Source organism: Phragmites australis, chromosome 2 (genome assembly GCF_958298935.1).
Source record: "Phragmites australis chromosome 2, lpPhrAust1.1, whole genome shotgun sequence".
Taxonomy (NCBI): domain Eukaryota; kingdom Viridiplantae; phylum Streptophyta; class Magnoliopsida; order Poales; family Poaceae; genus Phragmites; species Phragmites australis.
In genome coordinates this window covers 43529722-43554444 of record NC_084922.1, presented here as the reverse complement: position 1 = coordinate 43554444, position 24723 = coordinate 43529722, and the positions used below count along the sequence as shown (strand labels likewise).

General features: G+C 47.7%; 3 protein-coding genes and 1 pseudogene across 3 annotated transcripts; all 4 read left to right on the top strand.

Annotated features, from left to right (window-relative positions):
• Positions 1-3626: 3626 nt before the first annotated feature.
• Positions 3627-7565, top strand: LOC133909067 (selT-like protein). Its single transcript, XM_062351343.1, has 4 exons — positions 3627-3876; positions 3990-4060; positions 5621-5936; positions 7241-7565. The coding sequence occupies exons 1-4, from the start codon at positions 3703-3705 to the stop codon at positions 7349-7351; spliced, it is 672 nt and encodes a 223-aa protein (XP_062207327.1). The 5' UTR covers positions 3627-3702; the 3' UTR covers positions 7352-7565.
• A 3182-nt stretch (positions 7566-10747) lies between these two features.
• LOC133909066 (probable phytol kinase 2, chloroplastic) lies at positions 10748-14256 on the top strand. Its single transcript, XM_062351342.1, has 6 exons — positions 10748-11133; positions 12997-13064; positions 13138-13269; positions 13389-13504; positions 13743-13857; positions 13931-14256. The coding sequence occupies exons 1-6, from the start codon at positions 10819-10821 to the stop codon at positions 14106-14108; spliced, it is 924 nt and encodes a 307-aa protein (XP_062207326.1). The 5' UTR covers positions 10748-10818; the 3' UTR covers positions 14109-14256.
• Positions 14257-14971: 715 nt separating this feature from the next.
• On the top strand, positions 14972-18317 carry LOC133909065 (ammonium transporter 2 member 2). Its single transcript, XM_062351341.1, has 3 exons — positions 14972-16938; positions 17075-17360; positions 17457-18317. The coding sequence occupies exons 1-3, from the start codon at positions 16267-16269 to the stop codon at positions 18011-18013; spliced, it is 1515 nt and encodes a 504-aa protein (XP_062207325.1). The 5' UTR covers positions 14972-16266; the 3' UTR covers positions 18014-18317.
• A 2362-nt stretch (positions 18318-20679) lies between these two features.
• Positions 20680-24198, top strand: LOC133910149 (ammonium transporter 2 member 3-like; annotated as a pseudogene).
• The last annotated feature ends 525 nt before the right edge of the window (positions 24199-24723 follow it).

Below are 24723 nucleotides of genomic sequence, written 5' to 3'. Positions count from 1 at the left end.
ATCTCCATCGGGAAGAAGTCAAGACGCCAAGGCTGCTGCTGTGTGTACAGGGGTCAGGGGCAGTCCAGGCAGGACCGGGGAGGAGGTGTGATCCGTTCTCGGCAGGTGACAGCCAGCAAAGCAGTAACCAACCACTCGTATAGCATCTTATGGAAAATTGGAAATGGATCTTGGTGAGAGGGAAGTCTATCTAGCCTTCTGAAGTCAGTTGGTCCAGTGCATTTGTCAAGGGGTGTTCGTGTGAGTATACACTCCCCTGGATTTCGCATCTTCTTTTTGCGGATGAATGCATCGTTTTCTCTGAAGCATCGCAAAGAGGGCCGGACCGGCTCCAGAATATTCCTGATACATACATAAGAGGTTCAGGCCAGTTAGTTAACCGAGATAAGTCTGCTGTATTTTTTAGCAAAAAATGAGCTGATTTGATGGAACATGAAGTTTGTGTCGGCTTGCATACTCAGACATAGGCATTGGCTGAAAAATACCTGGGTTTGTCAACAGCTCTGGGCAGATCCACCAAAGAAGCATTTGAATATATGCCTAGCCGGCTCCACGGATTAATTGGAGAGGATGGAACGAAAAGGACCTCTGTTGTGCTGCCAGGGAAGTATTGTTGAAGTCGGTAGCTCAGGCTGTTCCCACATATTCCACGAGTTGTTTCAAGCTGCCTGTTGAGACTTGTAAGAAAATGATGACTTCTACTACTGGTGGGGTAGTTCCACTGATAATAGAAACTTACACTGCAGCGATGGGAGCACCTAACGAGGCCTAAACGCCAAGGTGGAATGGGCTTCCGTGACCTTCGTCTATTCAACTTGGCGATGCTCGGGAAGCAAGGCTGGAGACTGATGTCGAATCCTGATTCGTTATGTTCACGAGTGCTCAAAGGAAGATACTTTCTGAATGCTGACTTCTTATCAGCAACTAGGAAGAAGCATGCTAGTCATACTCATACATGGCGAGCCATTCTTGCTGGCCGTGATGTTCTCAAGAGAGGTCTTTTTAGGAGGATTGGTGATGGAGATTCCACGGAAATTTGGCCGGACAGTTGGATACCAGACCATTACAGGGGCAGACCAATAACACCACCAGACGATCAACCGGTTCACATGGTTGCAGAGCTTCGGACTGCTAGAGGTCCGTGGAATGAGGAGGTAATCCGAGATGTTTTTCTTCCACTGGACGCAGTCGCCATCTTACGTACCCCGTTGGGCAGTGCTGAAGAGGATTTTTGGGCTTGATCCCTGGAAAGACATGGAACATATTCGGTCAGGTCGGCCTATCGTTTACTTGCTAATGATCGCCAGCATCGTGAAGATGAACTATTACCTGGAACTTCGACGTGTGGTAACTGGGAGCATATATGGAAACTTGAGGTACCTCCTAAAGTCAGTTTTCTAGTGGAGTAAATTTTTACCGGCTCGTCAGATTTTACACAAGAGGCATATTGACCCTTTGGCCCAATGTGAAGCCAGCGGAGCTGACGAGGAAACAATCAATCATGTCCTGGTCGGCTGCTCGATCGCTAGAATGCTTTGGAGTCATGCACGGAACTTACCCGGTGACGTGGGCGCGAGATCTTTTGCTTGATGAAGTCTGTTCGAGACGCGACGCAGCTGTCAGGATGGCGAGAAACAAAAGAAGGCATGGAGAGGCCATGAAGACCATGAGGCGGGCAATTTTCAAGGCGTGTGACACAACATCTGACCTGTGGCATATTTGCACCCTGATAAACAAGCGAAGGCTGTAACTAGCGCAGCGTTCTTTACTGACGCAAGCAGGGGGCTATATGTATGATACTGCGCGATGAAAATGGTGTGTTCCAGGGGGCAAAAGCTGTGCGGTACGATTGCTCTCCGAGCGCTCTCGCGATGGCAGCCGAAGCCTGCAGAGACGGGGTGCGGTTTGCAGCCGAAGCCAAATGGTATGGCAGGAAGACAGGAGGGAGGCGGGCATCGAACCTATCGCTCTGTCATCTCGTTTCGTGTTGAAGCCGGCGGTGGTGGCGCTCGGCTGTCCACCGGAACGAGCCGGCCATGTGCGCGATAAAACGTACCACTGTTCCTGCCCGGCGGAGTGCGTACGGCACAGGCAGTTCGTCGCCCGCGGAGACAACCACTGCCGTGCAGTTGCGGCCGGATTGAATTCGATGGACCGATTGGGTTGGTGCCCGGTGCCCGCCTGCAGTCTGAACGCTGCTCTCTGTCGCGAGTTGCTCCGTTGCTGTATGATCGCATAGCGTGGTGGTACGAAATGGCCGTTGCTACACTGCGGGGTCACCGTCTGGACCTGTAGAACATGTGGCCCATGGGATAGCAAGGTTGTCAGCCCGGCCGTGTGAACGTACGTACGTACGACTGTCGCGTTGGCCCATCGTGTCACTGTCCGACGTGATCGATCGGGGCTATGTTCACTGTAGCGCCATTCCGGCTCCCTAACCTAGATCGTCGCAGTGATGGTAAATCGGCTGGGGCTGGGAATTGAATTGCTTGGAAACACCACGTAGAATTCTGTTGGTGAATGAAATCATCGGTGTAGGGCTCTGCCGAGAAAGGTCCATGTTCTGAGATTGCTCACTTGTGTTCAGGTACGAGTGCATCAAATATCAATCTCTCTCTAAAAAAAGATATAGGGAAAAGCATGTTCACGGCTGGGAATACTGTGTGTCGGCATAGGGGCTTGTTAGCCACTGTTCGCACACCCCTTGGCGTCTGCGTCTCCACTGTAGTTGAGCTAGCCAGGGAATTATGGTTACAGGCGTTAGGGTTCGGGGATTAGATAACCTTCGGGCTCAAAGGGCGGTGGTAGCGGATGGTGGGTGGGACGCTGTCGGTCGAGAGTGACAGAGGTTAGGTGGTGGGTGATGACGGCAATGAGAGTCAAGGAAACAACCTAGTGAATTTGGGTTAGTACAATGACAGTTGGCTAGTGCAGATTCAACGGCGGAGACGTTGTTGGAGACGGGAGAGGAGGACAGGGTGGGGGCGAGCATGACGACAAAAGCTCGCCGAAGTTGAGAGAGAAGGAGGAGTGAAGACGGGGACTCACCAGAGGAGCTCGGTGGCGACGGAGACACTATCAAAGATCTAATGAAGGTGACGGAGGGGCAGCACATGTGGGCTTGGGTGTGCGAACGAGGCTAATGAGCCCCTTAAGATCATCCCTAACCATATTCTCTTCATTTTGTTCTCTTCCCGATTTTCTTCTCCGTTCCTATTTTCTTTATCTTCTCTCATCTCCAACAGCTTCCATTCGAGGAGAATCACGAAGGGAAAGAAGAGATAATCCTGTCCTGAAGAGAATGACCCTGAGAATCCCATCGTGAAGAGAACCGTAAAGGAAAACCGTTAGAGCGCTGAAGGGAACGAAAATACCTTCACGATAGGATTTTCGTCCCCGAAGGGAATTCGTTGGGCTTAGCCTAAGCATGTATAATAGGCCCTCATATGCTTCCGATTATTTCTTTGGGCCGGTCCAGACAGCCAGGCTGACGTGACCCAATCTAATCACTGGGCCAAGACTGGTGGGCCTAGCGTTTCGGCCGTGGACCTCCAACATTGACGGCCTTCCCGTGCCAGGCGTCCGGATCCACCGTCAAAGCCCGGACCAGCCTGTCAAAATTCCTAGCTTCGTGCGGTCGTCGTCAAGTCCCTTCTCTTTCACCAGTTCCTTTTCCCCCCGAAGAGGAGCAGCGCAGCCGCCATGGACCGCGTCCAGCTCGTGCTCCTGGGCCTCCCCATCCTCCTCTTCTGCTCCGACGTCGTCACCCTCTTCGCGCCGTTGCCGCCGCCGGCCCCCCAGCCCGACCACCAGCAGCTCCCGGCCCCTGACGCCTTCCAGCCCGACGACCCCTCCGCCTCCGACGCTACCATACAGGTGGCTATTGTTACCCCGAACTTCTTCTCCTCGCGCGCGTGCTGATTCAGTGATTTGGTGTCCGATCTAATAATTTAAACTGAGACGCTTTGTTTCGGCTTTCTCCATCGTAGGAGCCGCAGGTGGATGGACGTGGCTCCGGCACCACCGTCGAATTGAAGTTCTGCGCCTCCTGCTCGTACAGGTAATCCCATGTACCTCTTGAGTTCTGTTAAGTGGGTTACTTGGTTTGGACTTGGAGGGATCGACAGTGCTCGTACTTGGTAGTAGTTAGTGAAATGGAGATCGAGTCCAAGAGACTTTGGTAGATTATTGGTCCGGAGGTTGATGCATGGTTAAGGCCGATGACCATACTGTTCGGCTGTATTGTTAGGCCCCAAAAGTTAGCTCCCGTCTGAGATTCGATTGATGTGCAACACCCAGTGCCCATTACATGATAACTAAGGTTTTCTTTGTTGAAATGATGTGATGAGCTCAAATTCAAATGCGTTATCTTGTGGGAATGAGCTTGGGCGGGGCTGCGATCATCATGCCTAATGGATATGCAAAAATTCTTGAGAAGTAGGCCACCAAAGAGGGCTGGAATCATGTCACAAGTGTTAATACTTTCTTATTGCTGGCTGTCTTCTTTGAAGATAATCTAACACTGACTCATGGTTGTCTTCTAAGTTCTAATGTTGCAATGCCCTTTTGGATATGATCTGCTTCCTACTGATCTTGCCGTTTGGCAAAGGATAATTCCAACAAGGCAAAATTCGTGATGCATCGGTCATAACATTCAGCCTTTCTCTTCCCATCATGGGCTTACTAAGGACATCTTCCATTTGGTTTGAGGAAACTGAGAGGACACTCATAGGATCCGTGACGAGGATTATTGAATATTTTGAAGGAACTGAAGAAATTAGATTATCTACTCAGAAATTGAACTTGCTTGTGTCTTCTGTTTGAGTGGATAAGTTTCCTAGATGACTTTTCCCAGTCCCGGTCAATTGGTTTTTGCAGTAAAGATTGGCCAGAAAAAAAGATTTCTGGAATAATCTGTATAACTTTCAAGGTGAGTAAAAAAAAAGGCAAAGGCTGAGGCCTTGAGCTGAATGCCTTATGTTTTGGATATTTACGAGCCAAGTTCTTTGAAGAACAGTTAATGATGAGAGATTTAATACCCATGGAGTTCGAGAAACTAGTTCTCTTAATTTTATGCATTCATTATACAAACATACCCTTTAACTATTGAACCAGAATGCAGATTTTTAACCCTTTTGTTCATACTCTTCAACCTGTGCTAACATCGTTTATCTAAGGAATGCCTTTGAGAGTCGATACACAGCATGGGCTATCCTATTAGGAAAGCTTCTTAGTTCTAACTCTCTTTCCTGATCTTATTGGCATACAATTATGCTGTTTGTTTTATGTGGGCTGTGGAAGCCAGTTAAAACAGTGAATGCAATGCCTGACTTCTTCGTTCCAGGGAAAAAAATAGGAATTACATTTTTCATACTTTGTTTGGGGCTTTGTGCTAGTGATCCTGTTAGGAATGGTAAAATGAGAGAAAGAAGAGATGGCATTAAACGTGAAATTAAACATTTTATTATTATCATCATTATAAACATTTGAACATATGTTGGAGCAAAAGCCAAATAATAATATGAAGAAGAAGAATTCTGAAGATTCTACCATTACTTGTTACCCTTGCTGTTATTTGATAGTATAAGTTAGACTGATAATTTAAAGTCAAATTCTGTAGGGGAACTGCAATGACCATGAAGCGGATGCTGGAAACCTCATTTCCTGGGATTCATGTTGTCTTGGAAAATTACCCTCCACCCTTTCCCAAGCGCACACTCAGCAAAGCTGTACCTCTTCTTCAAGTTGGAGCCATGGCAACATTAATGGCTGGGGATCAGATTTTCCCTAGATTTGGAATGGTTCCGCCTCCATGGTACTACTCACTGCGTGCTAATAGATTTGGAACGATGGCAACAATCTGGCTGTTTGGCAATTTCGCTCAGTCATTTCTACAAAGTTCTGGTGCCTTTGAAGTTTACTGCAACGGGCAACTGGTATGTTTCCTATGAATACACCCAATTTTCTGCAATATTGTTCAGTAATACGGACCTTTTTCTTTACAAGATCAGATTTTCTTGAAATCATTTCTTGCCCGCCATTTTCTGGGCACTGAAGCTTCCTGAATTTTTTGGTTTTCTTCAATGAATTATTCTTATTTCCTCTTTAAAGAAGCCAGTAACGTTTTGGAACCCTCAATGCTAAAGCAAGACCTGAGTTTAAGCTAAACTCTGTTGCTGGACCCCTGCATTGAAATGCAGAGGTCAGATCATGTTTTTACATAATTTCCTCATATCGTGGCACAATTATCAGTTAGTGGCAAAACGTTAGAAACAAGAGTCAAGTTGTTCAAGAAGAGATGAGAAGGAGTAAGATTTGTTATGTTTTTTCGTATGCACATCTGTGCTTAATTTTATTTCTCAGCGGAGTCAAACTATTAATGTGCCCAGGTTTTACTATGTTATCTCTACTGAATTGTGCTATTAATTGTACATTACGCTGTGTAGTATTGTAGTTTGCAGTGATAGAGTCAAACAATGAGATTGGAGTTGGTTCTGCAAATATAATGAGCCAATAAGTAAGGGAAGCTGTCTAGTAAATAATAGCAGATGGATTAGCCTGTTCTAAAATGACAGAGTGGTTCACGTGTTCCCTAAAATGATCCGCAGTTATAGGTTTCCCTTCAAATAGAACTGCAATATTACTCGGTATGACTTAACACGCATGCTTATTGTGTTTGATGTGCAAGTGCAATCATAGGTTTTCCCAATTTTTCTGCTCCAAAGTTTATTTTCTTATGCTTTACTTTTTACAGTACTGTACTGATAGAGTCGAACAATGAGATTAGATTTGGTATTGCAAATACAATGAGCCAAGAAGTAGGGGTAGACCGGTAGTTGTCGAGTCGGTAATAGTCTACGGATTAGCTTGTGTTCTGAATTATACAGTGATATGTGTGTTCCTTAGATATGATGTACAATCATAGGTTTTCCTTTAAAATAGAACTGTACCCTTAGGACACATAATACATATCCTTATTGTGCTTGATGTGAAGCCATAGATTTTCACAATTTTTCTGCTCTGAAGCTGATCTTCTTATGCATTCCATCTGGACCATTCATGCTAATGATAAATATCATGTGCAATCATAGTTCTTCCCCTAAAATGGAACTGTAATCTTACTCAGGCTCACTTATTGTGTTTCAAGTGTTCCTAAATTTTCCTTTCCGAAGCTGATTTTCTTGTGCAGTCCATCTGGACTTGTCATGCTAATGGAAACAAATTTCTTTCCACTTTCCAGGTTTTCTCAAAATTGTCTGGACAGAGGTTTCCTAGTGAGCTTGAGCTACGGGATCTCATTGGCCAAAGGTTACCAGACTCTCAATTTGGGGAAAATCTGGAAAATGTCTAGTCTTAGATGATGATGATGCCAAGGGACCCTTTATCACCCACTTTGTTACTAAATAGGCAGAATTTCTCGAGAGTTTTACGGCTTATTGTCAAAAAGACACACAATGTCTTAGAATTGTAGACATTATTCCCACCTTTGTACATAACGTTTTACCATGATTATGTAATAACAAAGTTGACACCATGTTAATTCAATGTTATCACAGATTGCAATAGCTCCCTTTAAGAGGCTGCCTACTTCTTCTCAGCTCCCTGCAAGATATTGAAAGTTGTATTTATCCAAAGTGCATGTATGTTAGCTCGGTTCGGATAGCCATGTTCCTAGTAGCATGCGGAACATGGGTCATGTACAGAGTAAACACAAACTACTGGAGTATTTCAAAGCTGGAGAATAGATAGGGCATCTCTGCACATTCATTGAATTGCCAAGTAATGGTGCATGTATGCATATGAAGATGAAAAGGAGGCCGATGCCCTTTGTTCTTACTCGTCCAGTCAACCACCCTGATTTCCTCATCCTCTTCTGCTTCCTTTTCCTTTCCTCCAGCTCTCCCCTCTTCTCCGCCTTCTTGTTTCCATTGTTGACTATCACTGTGATCAGTTGGTCAATGTTGCAGGTGCACAAGGCTATATTGGCAGACATGTTTGATGCAATGTAGGCATATGCCCAAACTTCAGGAGAACAGATGTCTATATATGTGTGTAGACAAGAAAGGTTGGATTGTGGTCAGGGGGATTTCTCTGCAGGTATGGTATGGTACAAGGTAAGAAATGCAGCAAGTTTGAGCAACACCTTCGTCAAACAATACAAATTTCACACCGTACGGCGCACCAGAAACTAGCTGTTTGTACAGTCATTTTGGTCTGCGCCTGTGCGGTGTACCAAAGATTGTTTCATATTTCCATTCTTGATTCTAGAACTGCAAGTGGGAAACAGGCAACATCACAATACTAGCTGTTGTTACTTGCTGCCTCACTTAATTTTGATTTGTGGTGCAAGTATGGTGATTTTTTGGATGGTTTCTTCTGTTCTTGCAAGTTATGACGTGTGTTCTACAGTCTGCACAATGCTGCAAGCGTCAGAGCAGTTGACGCGTGATAACGCGCCGAGGGTCCCGAACGGCTGCTGGCCGGTCGGCTATCTGTTGCCGAAGGCCAGTCACCGCAAGACGCCGCTGCAATGTCCAAACAAGCCCAAACCCGCTGAACCCGACTAGCGCGCCACGCCAGTCAGGAACAACGCTACGACTGCACTAGAAATCTGAGACATCCAAGATCCAAAGCCATTGCCCTTCCTCCGGCGCCTCTCGCGGCCTCCCTCCCCGAGCCGTCTGCACCCCTGCCAAAACCTCCCTACCGCCCAACGATCCTACACGCTGCCTCGACGGCGTCCAAGCGCCCCGCTGCCTTGAAGCCCCCGGCTCCTTGCCACCAGCTCCATGGCCCGTCCTCACCGGTTCCTGCACGAGCATCTCATGGCCTCCCTCAGCAAACCGGCGCACATACGGAGGTAGAGTGTAAATCGGTGAACTTAAGGTTCTCATCAACTATCTTTAGTTTAACTAATAATACTATTTTTTAAAATTAAATATTTTTTAAAAAATTAATGTTATTGTTTTTTAACTGAATTAACGGGAGAGCTACATATCGTATTAAATAAGAAGAAAGTCTGACAGACTAAATTGCTTGATTAATTGAGAAAAAATCAAGCAAAAAACATAATACACAGCGGACAAACTATCTGACTAAAATAGGTCTAAGGCACCGCAGAGACGGCCCTAACTCTTAACCATCTACCTACCTAGACTAGACCTGAGACGATCAATAATGTTCTGAAACTAAAGAAAGCCAAACCTGCAGGTAGGGTCTCACCTAGATAACTCCTACAAGGAGGGAACACGTTAAAGATGCTACCGTCGATCAATCCGAAACATCGGATTTGGGTTTTCACCCAAAGATCCTCCTGGGATCGGCAGGGAATACAACAACACTGCTCCAAGAGGGGAATGACGCCCGCGCTAGCATCGGCAGGACACCGAATTAGGCTTTCGCTTAGTGTTCCTAAACTCACCTTGCCGCCGAACAAAGCAATGCCAGACCCTAACCAAAAGCATACTGTGGCATCAAACTCGAAGACGGCCTAGATATTGCGACATATCACCATCACATGAAGCTTGAGAGAATAATAGAAGTAGCGGCACGATGAACCACAAGCTACCCACGGTCGAGACTAACCACGATGGGTACACAATGTTAGGAATTCTAACCATCGATGCACCGACGAGGCTTAGGGAGAAGAAGCATTGCACGATGGGCGTCCAAGTGCACCGACACATAGTTTCGAGGAACGTCGTGTCGCCGAGCAAGGGACAAGCCATTGGGTCATCCCACAACACCATCGGACGAAGCGACACGCCATCAGGCTGCTTGGTGACCGGATCTGGTCGTTGGACTGCCGCACAACGTTGGCAGGTGTGTGGAGACACGTGGATTTACGCCAGGCTGGGCCACTGCATCGCACCAACGAGCTGCCACACCGTGCCGTCGGATCTAGCCGTCGGGCATGCGAATCCATCCACCACGCCGTTGGACCGCCGTGTTGCATTGTCGAGCGCACGGATTTGACGGTCGCATCACAGTCGTTTGGCGCCCTGCGCGCGAGGATCTTACCGCTAGACTTGTCAGGCGCAACAACATGAAGCTACGGATGCGAAGGGTTTAAGGGGGTGGAGGGAGAGGAGAAGAACGAAGCTACTACAATTGTCGCTTGGTGTCATCCTTGATCGTCGTCGCCACTGCCAGCCAACAATGGTGACGGTGGCGACCACATTGTGGAGGCTGTTGAGGTAGGGAGGTGGAGGGTGAAGGAAGCCCTCCCTCGAGTCAACACTTAGTGTTATTGGTTGAGAGGATCTATATGTGCCTTAGGTTACTTAATTTATGAGGACAGACAGCATCAGCCTAGTTATGAAGAACAAATCATTCGTTATATATTGGCATTTGGACCCTGATTAGCCCCTCGAACTTCCAACTGCCTTCAATAGAGGAACGACGAATGGATGCCCTATCGAGTAGTACTCGCCGTCAAATCAAAATGGGTGTGATGGGCTATCTCTTTCCGTGCCTTGATTACACATTCGTTAGCCGCTTTTTGGAAGATTTGTTTTCCACCGTGTTCCCTCAGTGACGCCTTAATTCATCCGAGAAAGAAGCTGGGAATTCAAATTCTGTTTACATGTTTAAACTCTAAGCACTCTGAAACGACAGAAACGCGCGATTTCTCCTCGAAATTCGCTAGGAATTGGTTGCCTCTCCGTTTGGAATTTTCGATCGTTCCCCGTGTTCTTCTGGCTGCCGCGTTTCCTCCACGCTCTTGACTCTGGGCTCTGGAGTACGGGGCCGCCGTCTCTTCTAGTCTTCCCATCACCACAGGGTCGTCGTCACTCGTCAGCACGACACGCGGGCGAGATGCTCAGTCTCGGTGCCCATATCTCGCCGCTGCCCTCCTCCCCACCCCACGCTCCCCTCCTCCAATCCAGACCCCCTCCCTTCCCCTCTCGCGCCCCCGCCCCGGCCGCCTCCTCCGCGCCTCGCTTACTCTGCTTCCGCCGCGTCCGCCGTTTCGCGGGGGAGCGGAGCCGGAGGCCCACCATGGCCGCGGTGATATCGCCGGATGGCAGCGGTCTGGCCCACGACCTTGGGTCGGCGGCCGTCACCGCGGGCGTCGCCCTCGCGCTCCTCCGCTTCTTCGAGGAGCTCGCCAAGCTCGGCGTCTTCGAGCAGGTCAGTGCCCTTGGCTTCGCGCCCCACTTGCTCCGAATCTTCCGTGTCTAGTACTAACTGTAAGAAAGCCACTGCTGCATTGCGTTGACGAACGAATTATGACAGAGGCAGAATTGGTAGTCGTTTCGATCCTGTTAACTGTGCTTGTCCGAACTCCGAAGTACAATTTGAATGTTCAAACTACACAGCGATTCGTTCGCTCGTTGCTGCTGAAGCCAGTTAATGGTGCATTAGTGCTTGCCTTTACAAGAGGTTGAGACTTGAGAGTATCACATTTTCACTATCAGTCCAGTGAAGTATTGCTGTACACTTGTCATTCGAGTTACATAGGACAGAGGCTCTACAGTGCTAAGTATTGGCTGCGCCTTTCTGAGGTATCGGTTGCAACTGTGAGAAATGGTATTTTAGGTGGAAGTGAGCGATGAACTAGTAACCAAATCCCAGACAAATATCCCTGGTAAAAAGAAATTGCCTAGTGCCGAATGATGAGTTTAGGTTTCCATTTTGCCAGTTGAACAAGTATGGAACAATAGTGCTTACTGTGAGAGAGCTCAGCAGCTGTCGTCAAATATATTTAGAAACAATGGGAAAAAATACATTCTATGGTAGCGGGGAAAAGAAAATTTCTGTGAGCCCTTGGGGACTAAATCCACAGCCCACCCAACTTCTTAACGATTCTAGGCTGATGCCAGATGGGCCATCTGCAGTGCAATACAACATGTATAGTCTTTCCACAATAATCGAGACAATGGGGGCATGATGTTAATTATGATAGACTAAGCTATTTTTTTTTTCTCGAACACGCAGAAAAACTGCGTATCTTTGTATTAAAGAGAGAAGAAATGGATTAGAACAGATGTACCCCTGCTAGGGGACTGAACACAACGCAACACTCCCCAGACACCAAGTCTTGCCAGTATTTTAATGGAAGCATTATATGGTTGCCTGGAACAAGGGTCTTTTTGAGTCCACTAGAACATTCTAATTTTTCCTGTCAGTTAATTTTTAGTAACAGTACCAAATCAGTTATTTAAATTACATGGATTAGTGTTAGCAACTTAGTTACTGTTACTGTATGTTTTTTATGTAGGTTTCATTTTGTGGATTTTGGAGTGCACAGCACAGCACAGCACATTACTTCTGTTGAATCCATCTCCAATAACTATATATGTCTGGTTGCCTAGTGTTTGAACCACATTCAGAGCTTTGATGTACAGATTTATTGCCTGAGCCTGTAGCACTGTTAAAGGATTTAATTCTGTAACTGTTATTTTGAGCATATTGAGATGTATGGTCTTCTCTTCCTTTTAAGCTTTCATAATACATTCCTTACACTTTACTTTCGAAACAAAACATAATGGGGAAATGCACATGGACGAAAAAAACATTGCTGCTGTTTTGACTATTCCATAGTTTTATGCCATGTGAGCAGCAACTGAGTTATTCTCCATCTTAAGGAGCTACCAGGTCGTCGCTATAAAATTAGTGTGTTTTAATAAATAAGCATGTGATAAGAGCAAAGCAAGTCTTGCCAGTATTTTAATGGAAATATTATATGGTTGCCTGGAACAAGGGTCTTTTTGAGTCAACTAGAACACACTAATTTTTCCTGTCAGTTAATTTTTAGTAACAGTACCAAATCAGTTATTTAAATTACATGGATTAAAAGTGTTACTGGCTTTATGCAGAAGAAATGTCCAAAGAATTATCCACTTTTCTTTGCTAAGGCAGTGCATAAGGCAACTAAATAATTAGATCTACATAAACATGTAACAGAATGATGAATGAGTGCCATTTTCTTATTGAAATTTGCAACTTTGAATAGACACTTTGTGTTGACAAATTCACTTTCTCTTTGTGCAGAAACTCACCAGGAAACTTGTGCATATAACTGTTGGGATGGTGTTCTTGCTTTTTTGGCCTCTTTTCAGGTAGTAAGATTCCGAGATGCCCCACTCAATGTATACCATCACTCTAGTGTTCAGATACTGACACTTCATACAGCTCGGGAAAGTATGCTCCTTTCCTTGCTGCGCTAGCACCAGGGGTTAATATTATAAGGATGCTTATACTGGGGTCGGGAGTAGCGAAAAATGAAGCTATGGTTAAATCAATGAGCCGCTCTGGAGATTACAGGTTGCACACTTTCACATACCAATCTTTGCTCATTTCATACTTTTTTGCTCAGATTTTCTTCTTCCTATTTTGCTGCTAGGTCATGGTCCTCTCGTAACTTCATTTTCTCTTGAACACAGGGAACTTCTCAAGGGCCCACTGTATTATGCTACTACTATAACTTTTGCCACTTCTGTATTTTGGAGAAATTCACCAATTGCTATAGCACTTATATGCAACTTATGTGCTGGGGATGGTATGTTCATATATCTGCATTTGACTCTGTAGATTCTAGAATAAATCTATTGTATGCTACGTAATTTGCTAGCTCCTTTACATAGTGATTGGAAACTGTCTGACACTAATCTGTTCCCATTTTCCTTGATAAAAGAAAATTCGTTCTATTTCTGCATATTCCTACTAGTTTCATACTCTAAACATGAGAATTAATTCATTTGCCCCTGCTTTGCTGATGTTGTTTTGTGCATTCCCAGGTATAGCAGATGTAGTGGGGAGACGTCTAGGTCAAAAAAAGCTTCCATACAACCCCAACAAATCATATGCAGGAAGCATAGCAATGGCGGTGGCTGGTTTTCTGGCCTCGATTGGGTAATTTTTGACCTGTTACTGAATTCTCCATTGTATCTGCTTTTCTTGAATCATTCAGTCTTATATTATTCAGGTACATGCATTACTTCCACACTTTCGGTTTTATTGAGGAAACATGGTACATGGCTTTAGGCTTCCTCGCGGTCTCTGTAGCCGCAACACTAGTCGAGTCACTTCCCATCAGTTCAGAACTAGATGATAATTTGACTGTTCCTTTAACATCATTCCTTGTTGGTAGCCTCCTTTTCTGATGTTTAGTCTCGAAGGACAGCTGAGATGTTTTTTCATCATGTTCTGACATGTAAAAGGATTACCGACAAGTGTAATTGTGAGAATTTGTACCTTGAGTATGGCGAATATACCCACTGTTGTTTACCAACTAGCATTACATATACTTTACTATCTCTAGTCACAAATACTTGTTTTCTCTTTGGACATATATGCGGTCAAACTTTAAAACTTTGACTATCAACATTTTTAAAAATATATAGATTGAACACATGAAAATCATATCTCGAAAGTACTTTACAATATCATAAATTTATTTGTTTTTATAAATATATTACAAAAGAAATTAGCGATCAAAATTGCTTTTTGAAGGCCATGTTGCTGTCAAATGAAATGCATTTCTGACTGCAGAGAGCATTTGCTAATTAGTTCCCTCCCAGATGAGCAAACAAAGCATGATCCTTTTGCATGCTAGGCATGTTTAATTGTCTTTTCCACTCAAGCAGGTGTTCATCAATCCTGTGTAAAACTTGCTTTATCAGGCAAGCTTATGAGCTTCCTTTCTTTTCCACTTACAGTCTATCACATAGCTCCACAAAAATAGTAGAAAATAACTGACTTAATTATTTAACATTATTGAAGTAAAGCAACCAAACCTAGATAGCTTGACGGGCAAGGTTGGCTAGGCAAAGTGGTCAAATGATCCATTGTTATGTGCAGGAAGCACTGTTCACGCGCAGGAATTACTGTTTGCACGAATGAATAGTAACCGCGGGGGTACTGTAGCATGCGGGTCTACTTTATCTTCTAGCCGTTATTTGTAAAGATTATATAGCATTTATAGATAAGGTAGAAGTTTAAATTAAATAAGAGTTGATAAGTTAGAGTTAGATTTAAATAAGATCTCTGTAGATCTGTATAATGCATGATTACCACCTTTATAATCAAGCAAGAAGAATTAATCTGGTTTCTACTAATATTCAAAGTCTCTCTAATATAATTTATCCTTTAATAGCCGACATCGTCCGACTATCCTCCTGATGGATGTTTATCCTAACATCCATATACCCAAGTGATGATCCATATACCCAAGTGATGCATTGGATCTGTTCAATTATCATCAGTTTCCCGGATCGAGAAAGCTAGGATTTTGTTATATAGCCTCAACTGACAAGGCTCTCTCTATTGCAATATATTGAAGGGTGTAATCAGCTAGTTCCCTTGTTCTGATAACTTACGCAGAAGTTTATCTCAACTTGGTAGAATGATAATGCTGTAATGCTGTACCGGAGGTAGACATGCCTCCCAGCATTTCAGTAACCTGGCTAGTATCAAGCGTACCTAATAACTTCTAACGAACTCCCTGTTGGCTTGTTGGGATTTTACATTTGCGTATTTGTGTTGGATTGCGGATCTAATCATCACCCTATTGAGTAATTTGTTCCTTGGACTTCGGCACAACATCCATTTGTGTGCCATATGCAACTCACATAATCCAAGTTGTTGTTTCAAAAATAGGATGATGGCATGACAACAACTGTTAGTGCCCGTTGAGATCCGATCCTGAGCTGTTCGTCAGGCGCACCCTCACACAACCTCCAATGCTTTGCGATGAGAAGACGATGAGTTCTTCATTTCGTGGACCTTTGAACTGGGAATATACTGATGAGCATTCCAGTTGCGTCTCCCATGGGACCAAATTTCAGGGTCCGGATTCCAGTTGCATCTCCCCGGCTGTTTGTTTGCTTAGGCCTGAAACTAAAACTTCAGGTTCCTGGACTCCCTACTGTTCAGTTCATACCTCGGAGAGTTTCAATTCAACAGTTCATTTCAATTTTTCTTTTTTTAAAACTATTATGAGTACATCTTGCTGAACAAAATGTTTGAGGAAGAAAACTATAGTCCACCAGCAAGAGTTGCCCGGTTTGACCCGGAAACCGGCTACGGTTCCCCACATCTCGTCCCCACTACACGTCGGTTCAAGCGCGCGTCTCACGAGCTCGCCTCGCCTCGCCTCGCCCAAACATAGTTAAACCCACCCTGCATTACATTAGCCCACAAATCACCACCTCGGCCAGGGGCCGAGGTCTATTAAACGCCCATCATCAGCTAGCTAACTAGCCACTTCGCGCTCCATTGCTCACGTACTCCTTGCAAGCCTCCTCGAGCAAGCTAGAAGCAATGCACTTAGCGTCCACCGGAATGGCGTCGCCACCGGAGCCCGGGCCGTACATGCCGGACCTGCCGGCGGTGCCGGCGTGGCTGAACAAGGGCGACAACGCGTGGCAGCTTGTGGCGGCGACGTTCGTGGGCATCCAGTCCATGCCGGGGCTCGTCGTGCTCTACGGCAGCATCGTCAAGAAGAAGTGGGCCGTCAACTCCGCCTTCATGGCGATGTACGCCTACGCGTCCACGCTCATCGTGTGGGTGCTCGTCGGCTTCCGCATGGCGTTCGGCGAGCGGCTGCTCCCGTTCTGGGCCAAGGCGGGGCCCGCGCTGACGCAGGACTTCCTGGTGGGCCGCGCCGTGTTCCCGGCTACGGCGCACTACGGCCGAGGCGGCGTGCTCGAGACGCCGCGCACAGAGCCGTTCTACGCGGAGGCGTCGCTGGTGCTGTTCGAGTTCGAGTTCGCGGCCATCACGCTGGTGCTGCTCGCCGGGTCGTTGCTCGGGCGCATGAACATCAAGGCGTGGATGGCGTTCACGCCGCTGTGGCTGCTCTTCTCCTACACCGTCGGCGCGTTCAGCCTCTGGGGCGGTGGCTTCCTCTACCACTGGGGCGTCATTGACTACTCCGGCGGATACGTCATTCATCTCTCCTCCGGCATTGCAGGCTTCACCGCCGCATACTGGGTAAATACCTGCAGTCGTGCTTACATAACACTTAGTCACTTACTACGTACATTCTTAGGTCCTTAACAAACTTGTTTAGTGCGTTAAGAAGTACCCTGTCAGTACCGGTAGCTCTATCACAACGTGAGCTTGACAGGTGGGCCCGAGGCTGAAGAGTGACAGGGAGAGGTTCTCTCCGAACAACATCCTGCTCATGATCACCGGCGGCGGGCTGCTGTGGCTGGGCTGGGCCGGGTTCAACGGCGGCGCGCCGTATGCCCCCAACGTAACCGCGTCCGTCGCGGTGCTCAACACCAACGTCAGCGCCGCGACGAGCCTCCTGACCTGGACCTGCCTCGACGTCATCTTCTTCGGCAAGCCCTCGGTGATCGGCGCGGTGCAGGGCATGATGACCGGGCTTGTCTGCATCACGCCCGGCGCAGGTAATATTTTCAGTTCACTACTCCAAAGTCCAAACCATTAACCGTGTCCTTGGTTTTGGCGACGTGCACATGACCTGTTGGTTTTGCATGGCGCAGGGCTGGTGCACACGTGGTCGGCGATGCTAATGGGCGTGTTCGCGGGGAGCGTCCCATGGTTCACGATGATGATCCTGCACAAGAAATCCTCCTTCCTCATGAAGGTCGACGACACCCTCGCCGTGTTCCACACCCACGCTGTCGCGGGTTTGCTCGGGGGCGTCCTCACGGGCCTCCTCGCCACCCCGGAGCTCTGCGCCCTCGACTCCCCCGTCCCTGGCATGCGCGGCGTCTTCTACGGCGGCGGCATCGGGCAGATCGGCAAGCAGCTGGGCGGCGCGCTCTTTGTCACCGTCTGGAACCTGGTGGTCACCAGCGCCATCCTCCTGTGCATCGGCCTCTTCATCCCGCTCCGCATGGCCGACGACCAGCTCATGATCGGCGACGACGCGGCGCACGGCGAGGAGGCCTACGCGCTCTGGGGCGACGGCGAGAAGTTCGACTTGACGCGCCCGGAGACGACGAGGACAGGCGCTGCCTCCAGCGCGGCGAGGGAGGTCACGGTGGAGCAGCGGCTGACCAGCATGGGTGCCAGAGGTGTCACCATTCAGCTGTAGCTCATTCCACTGTTTGATGGACCCTGGGCTTTCGGATCTATGACGCATGCATGTTTCTTTTGTGCTTAGTTATTGCTTAGTGTTTGCTGATGTTATGCTGGGGTGATCTCTTTCGTTAACTTGATTAGTTGGTTAAAAAGAAACTGAGCTTTATTGCCATCAGTGCCCTTGATCCTTAGACGCACTGCTCCTCAATTTGCATTTCTTTTTACCAGCTTGGATGTATGTGACTTTACAAGTGCGACTGCTTTTCTTGAAGGACCCTTCAATGTGAGTTTTTCATTGCATCGGAGCCGTTTTGAAGCGAAAGTTTCTAGTGATTTTCATTCACCTACAGATTCACTCAAAAGTTACTTATAGTTCCCCTAACACTGCCTAGCGTACTGCTGATTATCAAGTCGTAAAACGCCAACAAATAGAGTAGCGTATCCTTAAAATTTCAACAGAAAATCGCGTGCGCCTAAGGCTACAGGACGATGAAGAATTGAAGAGGGCTATAACAATTTAACAATGTGGAAAACAGCATCCTCTGCTACCTATGAGCCCGAGTTAGAGGTGGGAGTGCGAACGGGTATGGAGCCTGATGGCGAAGCCACAGAGTGTGGCTGAGCTCGCCGGGGTTCGATTCCCGGCGTCACACCTCCCCCGATTGGCCTCCTATAAAGGCCTCGGGTAAAAGGGTCCGGTGTAAAAAAAAAAAAAAGGTGGGAGTGGATTTCCGGAGTGCAAAGTCCGATTGGACTTTACCTACTTGGATTCTATTGGACTGGACTTGTTTTGGATGTGGACTCCAATGTACTTGGGGTCAAAGTAAATATGGATATTGGATGCACGTGAGCCAAGATTTGGACTGTCCATTGGACTTTAACAGCCTATTGCAGCATAGTTCAATCGATGCATTCTCTCTAAAAAAACGTTCAATCGATGCGCTGCATTGTTCGTAAGCAATCCATGGCGGTTCTGGGTCTCGACTGTCGAAATCGTTGGCCTCAGGCGACGGCGTGGCGCTCTCAATAGCAAGCTGATGGTCTTGTGCAACAAAGTCAAGATGAGCGGCGACGGCATCAAGCTATTCCACGCTCGTGTTTGGGTCTCCATTGTGAGGGGTTCGACGGTCTATGGTGGCGGCGGCACCGATAGTCCTGGGCTCCGTCGAGTTTTACGGTGACAGCGATGGTCTGCGTCGAGCTGTATGCCTGTTGCGTTGGGCATCAATATCTACGGCGGCGGCGTTCGTGCTCTTCGGAGCGGCATGGGCCTCGATAGCCTGCTTGCTTGGATCAATATGACGAGATAAAGCTCCGCGTTTTCCTTGCCTCGAGAGTACGATGCCGGCCGAATCCTGGTGCTAGCTGCTACCTACTGCCATATGTTGAAGGGCTAGCTGCCTGTTGCTCGACGCCATTGTTCGAGGCGGGAATCGAACAGACCACGCGACTGCCGTTGAGGTCGAGATCGCCGCCTCTCCTGGGCCACCTCGGCGCTCGACGATGTCATGCATGGCAAGATCCCCCACCCTCCCTTATATTCCCCCCGGCCACCAGTAGGAGGTAGGAGCACGCGCCGCCATCAAAAAGTAGCAGGAGGAAGACGAGTATAGAGCAACGAAGTGGGCCAATCAAAGAGATTGGATATTTGGATGGACTTTGGACTTTCCAGTGTCAGATTGGATTGGACTGAACTTTTTCAAGTCTAAATTGGATTGGATGGACATAGGCTTACTCATATTTGGATGCACTCTGGACTGCTTTATTTCGGATTTGGATCTCCATCCATTCCCACCTATAAGCCCGACAACGTCAGAAAAATTTAGAGGAAATCAGGAGAAGAGAAAAACAGAGAGATGAGAAAACGGGCACGGGAGCTAAAGAAAAGAATACGGGCACTTGGGTAGGGATGGCAACAGGTAAATCCTCACTGGAGAATGCTTTTCTATCTTCATCTCTATTTAGCTATTAAGGGTAAGATTTTTCTTATTTTCATTCACGTGAAGAATTTTACGAGAATCAAGTTTTCAATAAGGATGTAAAATTAAATTATGTTTGATTATTTCTATATATTAATAATATATGCGTAGTATAAATAAGTAATTCATACGAGGGTAATTAATACAAGATTGATTAAATATAATAGATTAGATAAATAATAATAATAATTTATTATTTACTCTACGTAATATAATATTTATACATATATATATTAAAAAAATGAGGAGCGAATATGGGGAGCAACTTCTCATTTTCGTTCCTATATGAATTGGGAGGACAAAATCTCTCCATCCGTCTTTCGTAATAGAAGAATCCGTACGGGAAATAGGAGATCGGATCCCATTGATAGCCCTCGACTTGGGCTGCCCGGGTAGACCGGCCACAAAACGCCGTCCCCACCGGCCCGCCATTGGTTCATGCGGGCTCACGTAATTCCCCTCACACCAACCACCGTTCTAGTAAGCCGCGTCGTCAAGGACACGAATACTCTGAAGTATTGCAGAGACCCGCGTAATGCCTACGAGGATCCCGGTGCGTCGTCAAGGAGCCGCGTGGCGGTGCACCTGCCCACCCGCGTCACGCCGCGGCTCGGGAAGAATTTCAGCACCTGTCACCGCGAGCCGGGGGAGGGGGGGGGGGGGGGGGAGGGGATGCGACGCCTCCTCAGCCGGGCCCCTAATGCCCAACCTCCCGGCGGTTCCGGCGTGGCTGAACAAGGGCAGCTGACGGCGGCCACGTTCGTGGGCATCCAGTCCATGCCGGGGCTCGTCGTGCTCTACGGCAGCATCGTGAAGAAGAAGTGGGCAGTCAACTCCGCCTTCATGGCGCTCTACGCCTACGCGTCCATGCTCATCGTCTCGGTGCTCGTCGGCTTCTGCATGGCGTTCGGCGACCGCCTGCTCCCGTTCTAGGGGAAGGCCAGCCCGGCGTTGGCGGGGGGATTCCTCGTCGGTCGCGCGTCCTCTTCCCCGCCACGGCGCACTACGGCAAGGACGGGTCGATCGTGGCGCCGCGCGCGGAGCCGTACTACCCGGAGGCGTCGCTGGTGCTGTTCGAGTTCGAGCTCGCGGCCATCACGCTGGTGCTGCTCGCCGGGTCGCTGCTCGGGCGCATGAACATCAGTGCGTGGATGGCGTTCACGCCGCTGTGGCTGCTGTTCTCCTACACCGTCTGCTCGTTCAGCCTCTGGGGCGGTGGCTTCCTCTACCACTGGGGCGTCCTTGATTACTCCGGCGGATACGTCATCCACCTCTCCTCCGGCGTCGCTGGCTTCACCGCCACATACTGGGTACGTCTCGTGACTAAGTGCGAAATTTGCGTTCCGCCATTACACGCGAGCAGCCCAACTTTGTACAACCGATCCAGATGGCTCAGAGCTCACTAATGGTCCGATATAAATTTTTCTTGCTAATTTTTTCTAAAAAATTTCTTCATAATATTTTTTTTCAAAAATTATGAGCTAAATTTTTCTCAAAAGTTTGAGCGAAAACTTTTCTCTCAAAAGTTTTAAATAAAGTTTTTAAAAAACTTTTCAAAAAAGGAAAGATAAAAAATATTCTTCAGCAATCGGGATGGTTCGCGCGGACAGGGGCTCGCACGCGCAGATTAACATTATCCCTGAGTGTGTACGGCACACGACCGGTGTGCCATGTCAAGCAGCGGTTTTGATCAATGGAATTTGGTTAGATAAGACAGGTAGTACTAAGTATGCCCGTAGGCGGGGCTTCTGGACTCGTGGTGCCAGTCAGTGACAGCTAAACGTGCCACTCGGACTGGTCTGGTACGGACTCACATAGTCCGGCTACGACATGGTTAGAATGACTCAATTACTGTAAAGGGTTGTGTCATATCGGTTTGTGTGTCTTCTTTCGATGTTTGGTATGATCTGTCGGCTAATATATCGTACCGAATTGGCTCGAGCATGATTACAGTCTGGCAGCACGGTCGGTCCGACGGGCGTAGCACTACGGCGGTTCATCGGTACAGTCAAGCTGATAAAATAAAAAATAATAATAAAATTAAAAAAATAGATAAAATAAGGTAAAAATATAGACAATAGATAAAAAATAGCTACAAATTTTAAAAAATATATAGAAAATAGAAAATAGCTAGGACGGATTGTGTCTGGTCGTGCTGTGCTTGTACCGGCTTGGGCTGGGCAGTGCCTGTGCCGGTCCGACTCAGCAGGGCCATGCCGTGCCGGCACGCCGTGTCGCGAGCTCGGCTCAGGCACAGCCCGTGACCTCATGCCATACCGACCAGCCCGTTTCGGTCCTATAGTATCGTGCCTCAAACCAACCCAGTAGATATGACCTATTTAAACATCTTTTGTGCCAATGTTTAGCGATGGGCAACTATAATTTCTCTTGGTACTTGTTAGGACATGCATTTCTCTTATATAAGGTCTTATTTGGGCATGTGGTAGCAAGCTTACCAAATACTAGTTGCTGCCCTCAAAATAAAAACAGTTGGCTAGTTCTTAATAATCTGAGATGGTGCTTATCTCTCAATCGATTTTTTTTATATGTTGTGATAGGTATTATTGTACATTGGAATAGCTATTTTTGCTCTTTACAATAGTTCTTCATATTTTCTGTATCTGTTGTCATAGTTTTTTATGTATGTTGCGGTAGCTATTACTGTATGTTACAACAATTTTATGTATTCTGTATTTGCTTCAATAGGTATTACTATATGTCGCAATAGGTATTTTTGTGTGTTGCAATAGTTCTTATTTGTTGCAATAGTGATTCATGTTTGTTGTAGTGCCTTCGTTTTTGTTGCAACATCAGAGAAGCGGATATATTTTCTTATATGTTTTTTTTCATAATCGGGGTCCACACTCACATAGGGACTGTACGAGCGCCCCGGGAGAGCAGCGTCGGGACTCGAACCCGGGTCGCCCCCCTGACGGCAGCCTCTAGAGCCACTCAGCTCGGCTGCCGCCCTATATTTTTTTATGTGTTGCAATAAGTTTTTTTGGTTCCAGTAGTTCTTCCCAGCGGTTAAGAAAAATGACTGAGACAAGCAAAATCTCAGTCACCTAATGTGGAGACAGATCCAAATAAAAATACCAGTTGCAGCCTTGGTACATTGTGTAACCATACGATGCGCCATTAATTAAATTTCTGACAGGTAGGTCCGAGCGACAGAGAGGTTCTCACCGAACAACATCCTGCTTATGATCGCCGGCGGCGGGATGCTGTGGCTGGGTTGGGCCGATTTCAACGGCAGCGCGCCGTACGCCCCCAAAATAACCGCGCCCGTAGCCGTAGTAAACACCAACATCAGTGCCGCGGCGAGCATCCTGACCTGGACATGCCTCGATGTTATCTTCTTCGGCAAGCCCTCGGTGATCGACGCAGTGCAGGGCATGATGACCGGGCTAGTCTGCGTCACTGCTGGTGCAGGTAACAAATTCTTGCTCCAGTTGCAGAACAAAAGTATAAAACTCTGCTGTGATCACCAGCCTGGATTAGTGCATTATGTGCAATGTAGTGATAACTAAATTAAGCGAAAAGGGCTAAATTGTGTGTTGAGCTTATAGTTGAATTGACTACCTGCTTGTCCTCCTTTCCCTTTTATAGTAGTCAAGAATTTGGTTGTTACACGACGCACATGCAGGACTGGTGCACACATGGTCGGCCATCCTGATGGGCGTCTGCGCCGGCAGCGTGCTGTGGGTCACCATGATGATCCTCCACAAGAGGTCCTCCCTCCTCCAGAAGGTCAACGGCACCCTCGCCGTCTTCCACACACGCCGTTGCCGGGCTCCTCGGCGGCGTCCTCACTGGCCACCTCGCCACACCGGACCTCACAGCGCTCCACTCCCACGTCCCGGGCACGCGCGACGCCTTCTACGGCTGCAGCGTCGCCCAGGTGGGCAAGCAGCTAGGCGGCACGCTATTCGTCATAGCCTGGAACGTCGTGGTCACCACGGGTATCCTCCTCAGCGTCGGCCTCCTCGCCCAACTACGCATGCCCGACGCTCAAGATCGGCGACGACGCGGCGCACGGGGAGGAGGCCTACGCGCTCTGGTGGACGGCGAGAGGTTCGATGTGATGCAGCATGAGGTGGCGAGGTCCGACGCGTGGGGCAACACCGTCAGGGAAGACACGGTGGACCACAGGCTGACCGACATGGGAGCTATTGGCATCACCATTCAGTTGTAGTAGAAGACCACAAGGCGGCAAGGAAGCAGAATGGCAAATTCTGCTCCTTTACTTGTTGGTGCTCCGATATGATGTGTCGTCGCTCATTTAGGTGTTATTTGGTTCGGGTATGGTAACGTAAGCAGATTGCGGAGGGATAATCCATACCATTATAGGTGTTCATTTTAACCTCGATTGTGACCTGTTACTAGATAATGAGATTATGACCTAATTTAGACTCTATTCCCTCTCCCCGGCCGGTAATGCATTGTGATATCGTTCCTCAGTCTCAACTCGTCGCCACTCCCTCGCCGCATGAGCTACTCCGAGGTGCTGCACAGTAGACTTCCTCGTCAATTCCCCGATTGATATTGTCGTCTCCCCCGCGTCGTTCGAGCCTATGTTTGCTCCCACCTTTCTTCCTCAATACCGACCGCCGTGCTACATCGCCAGCGGATCCGCCGCTCCCTTGCCGCCGGATCTGCGCAGGAAGAGGAGGGGTCTGCTCCTCTTTCTCTCGCTCAAATCTCCTCTCCCTCGGTTTGTGGTGGGTTCACTCGGGTTGGAGAT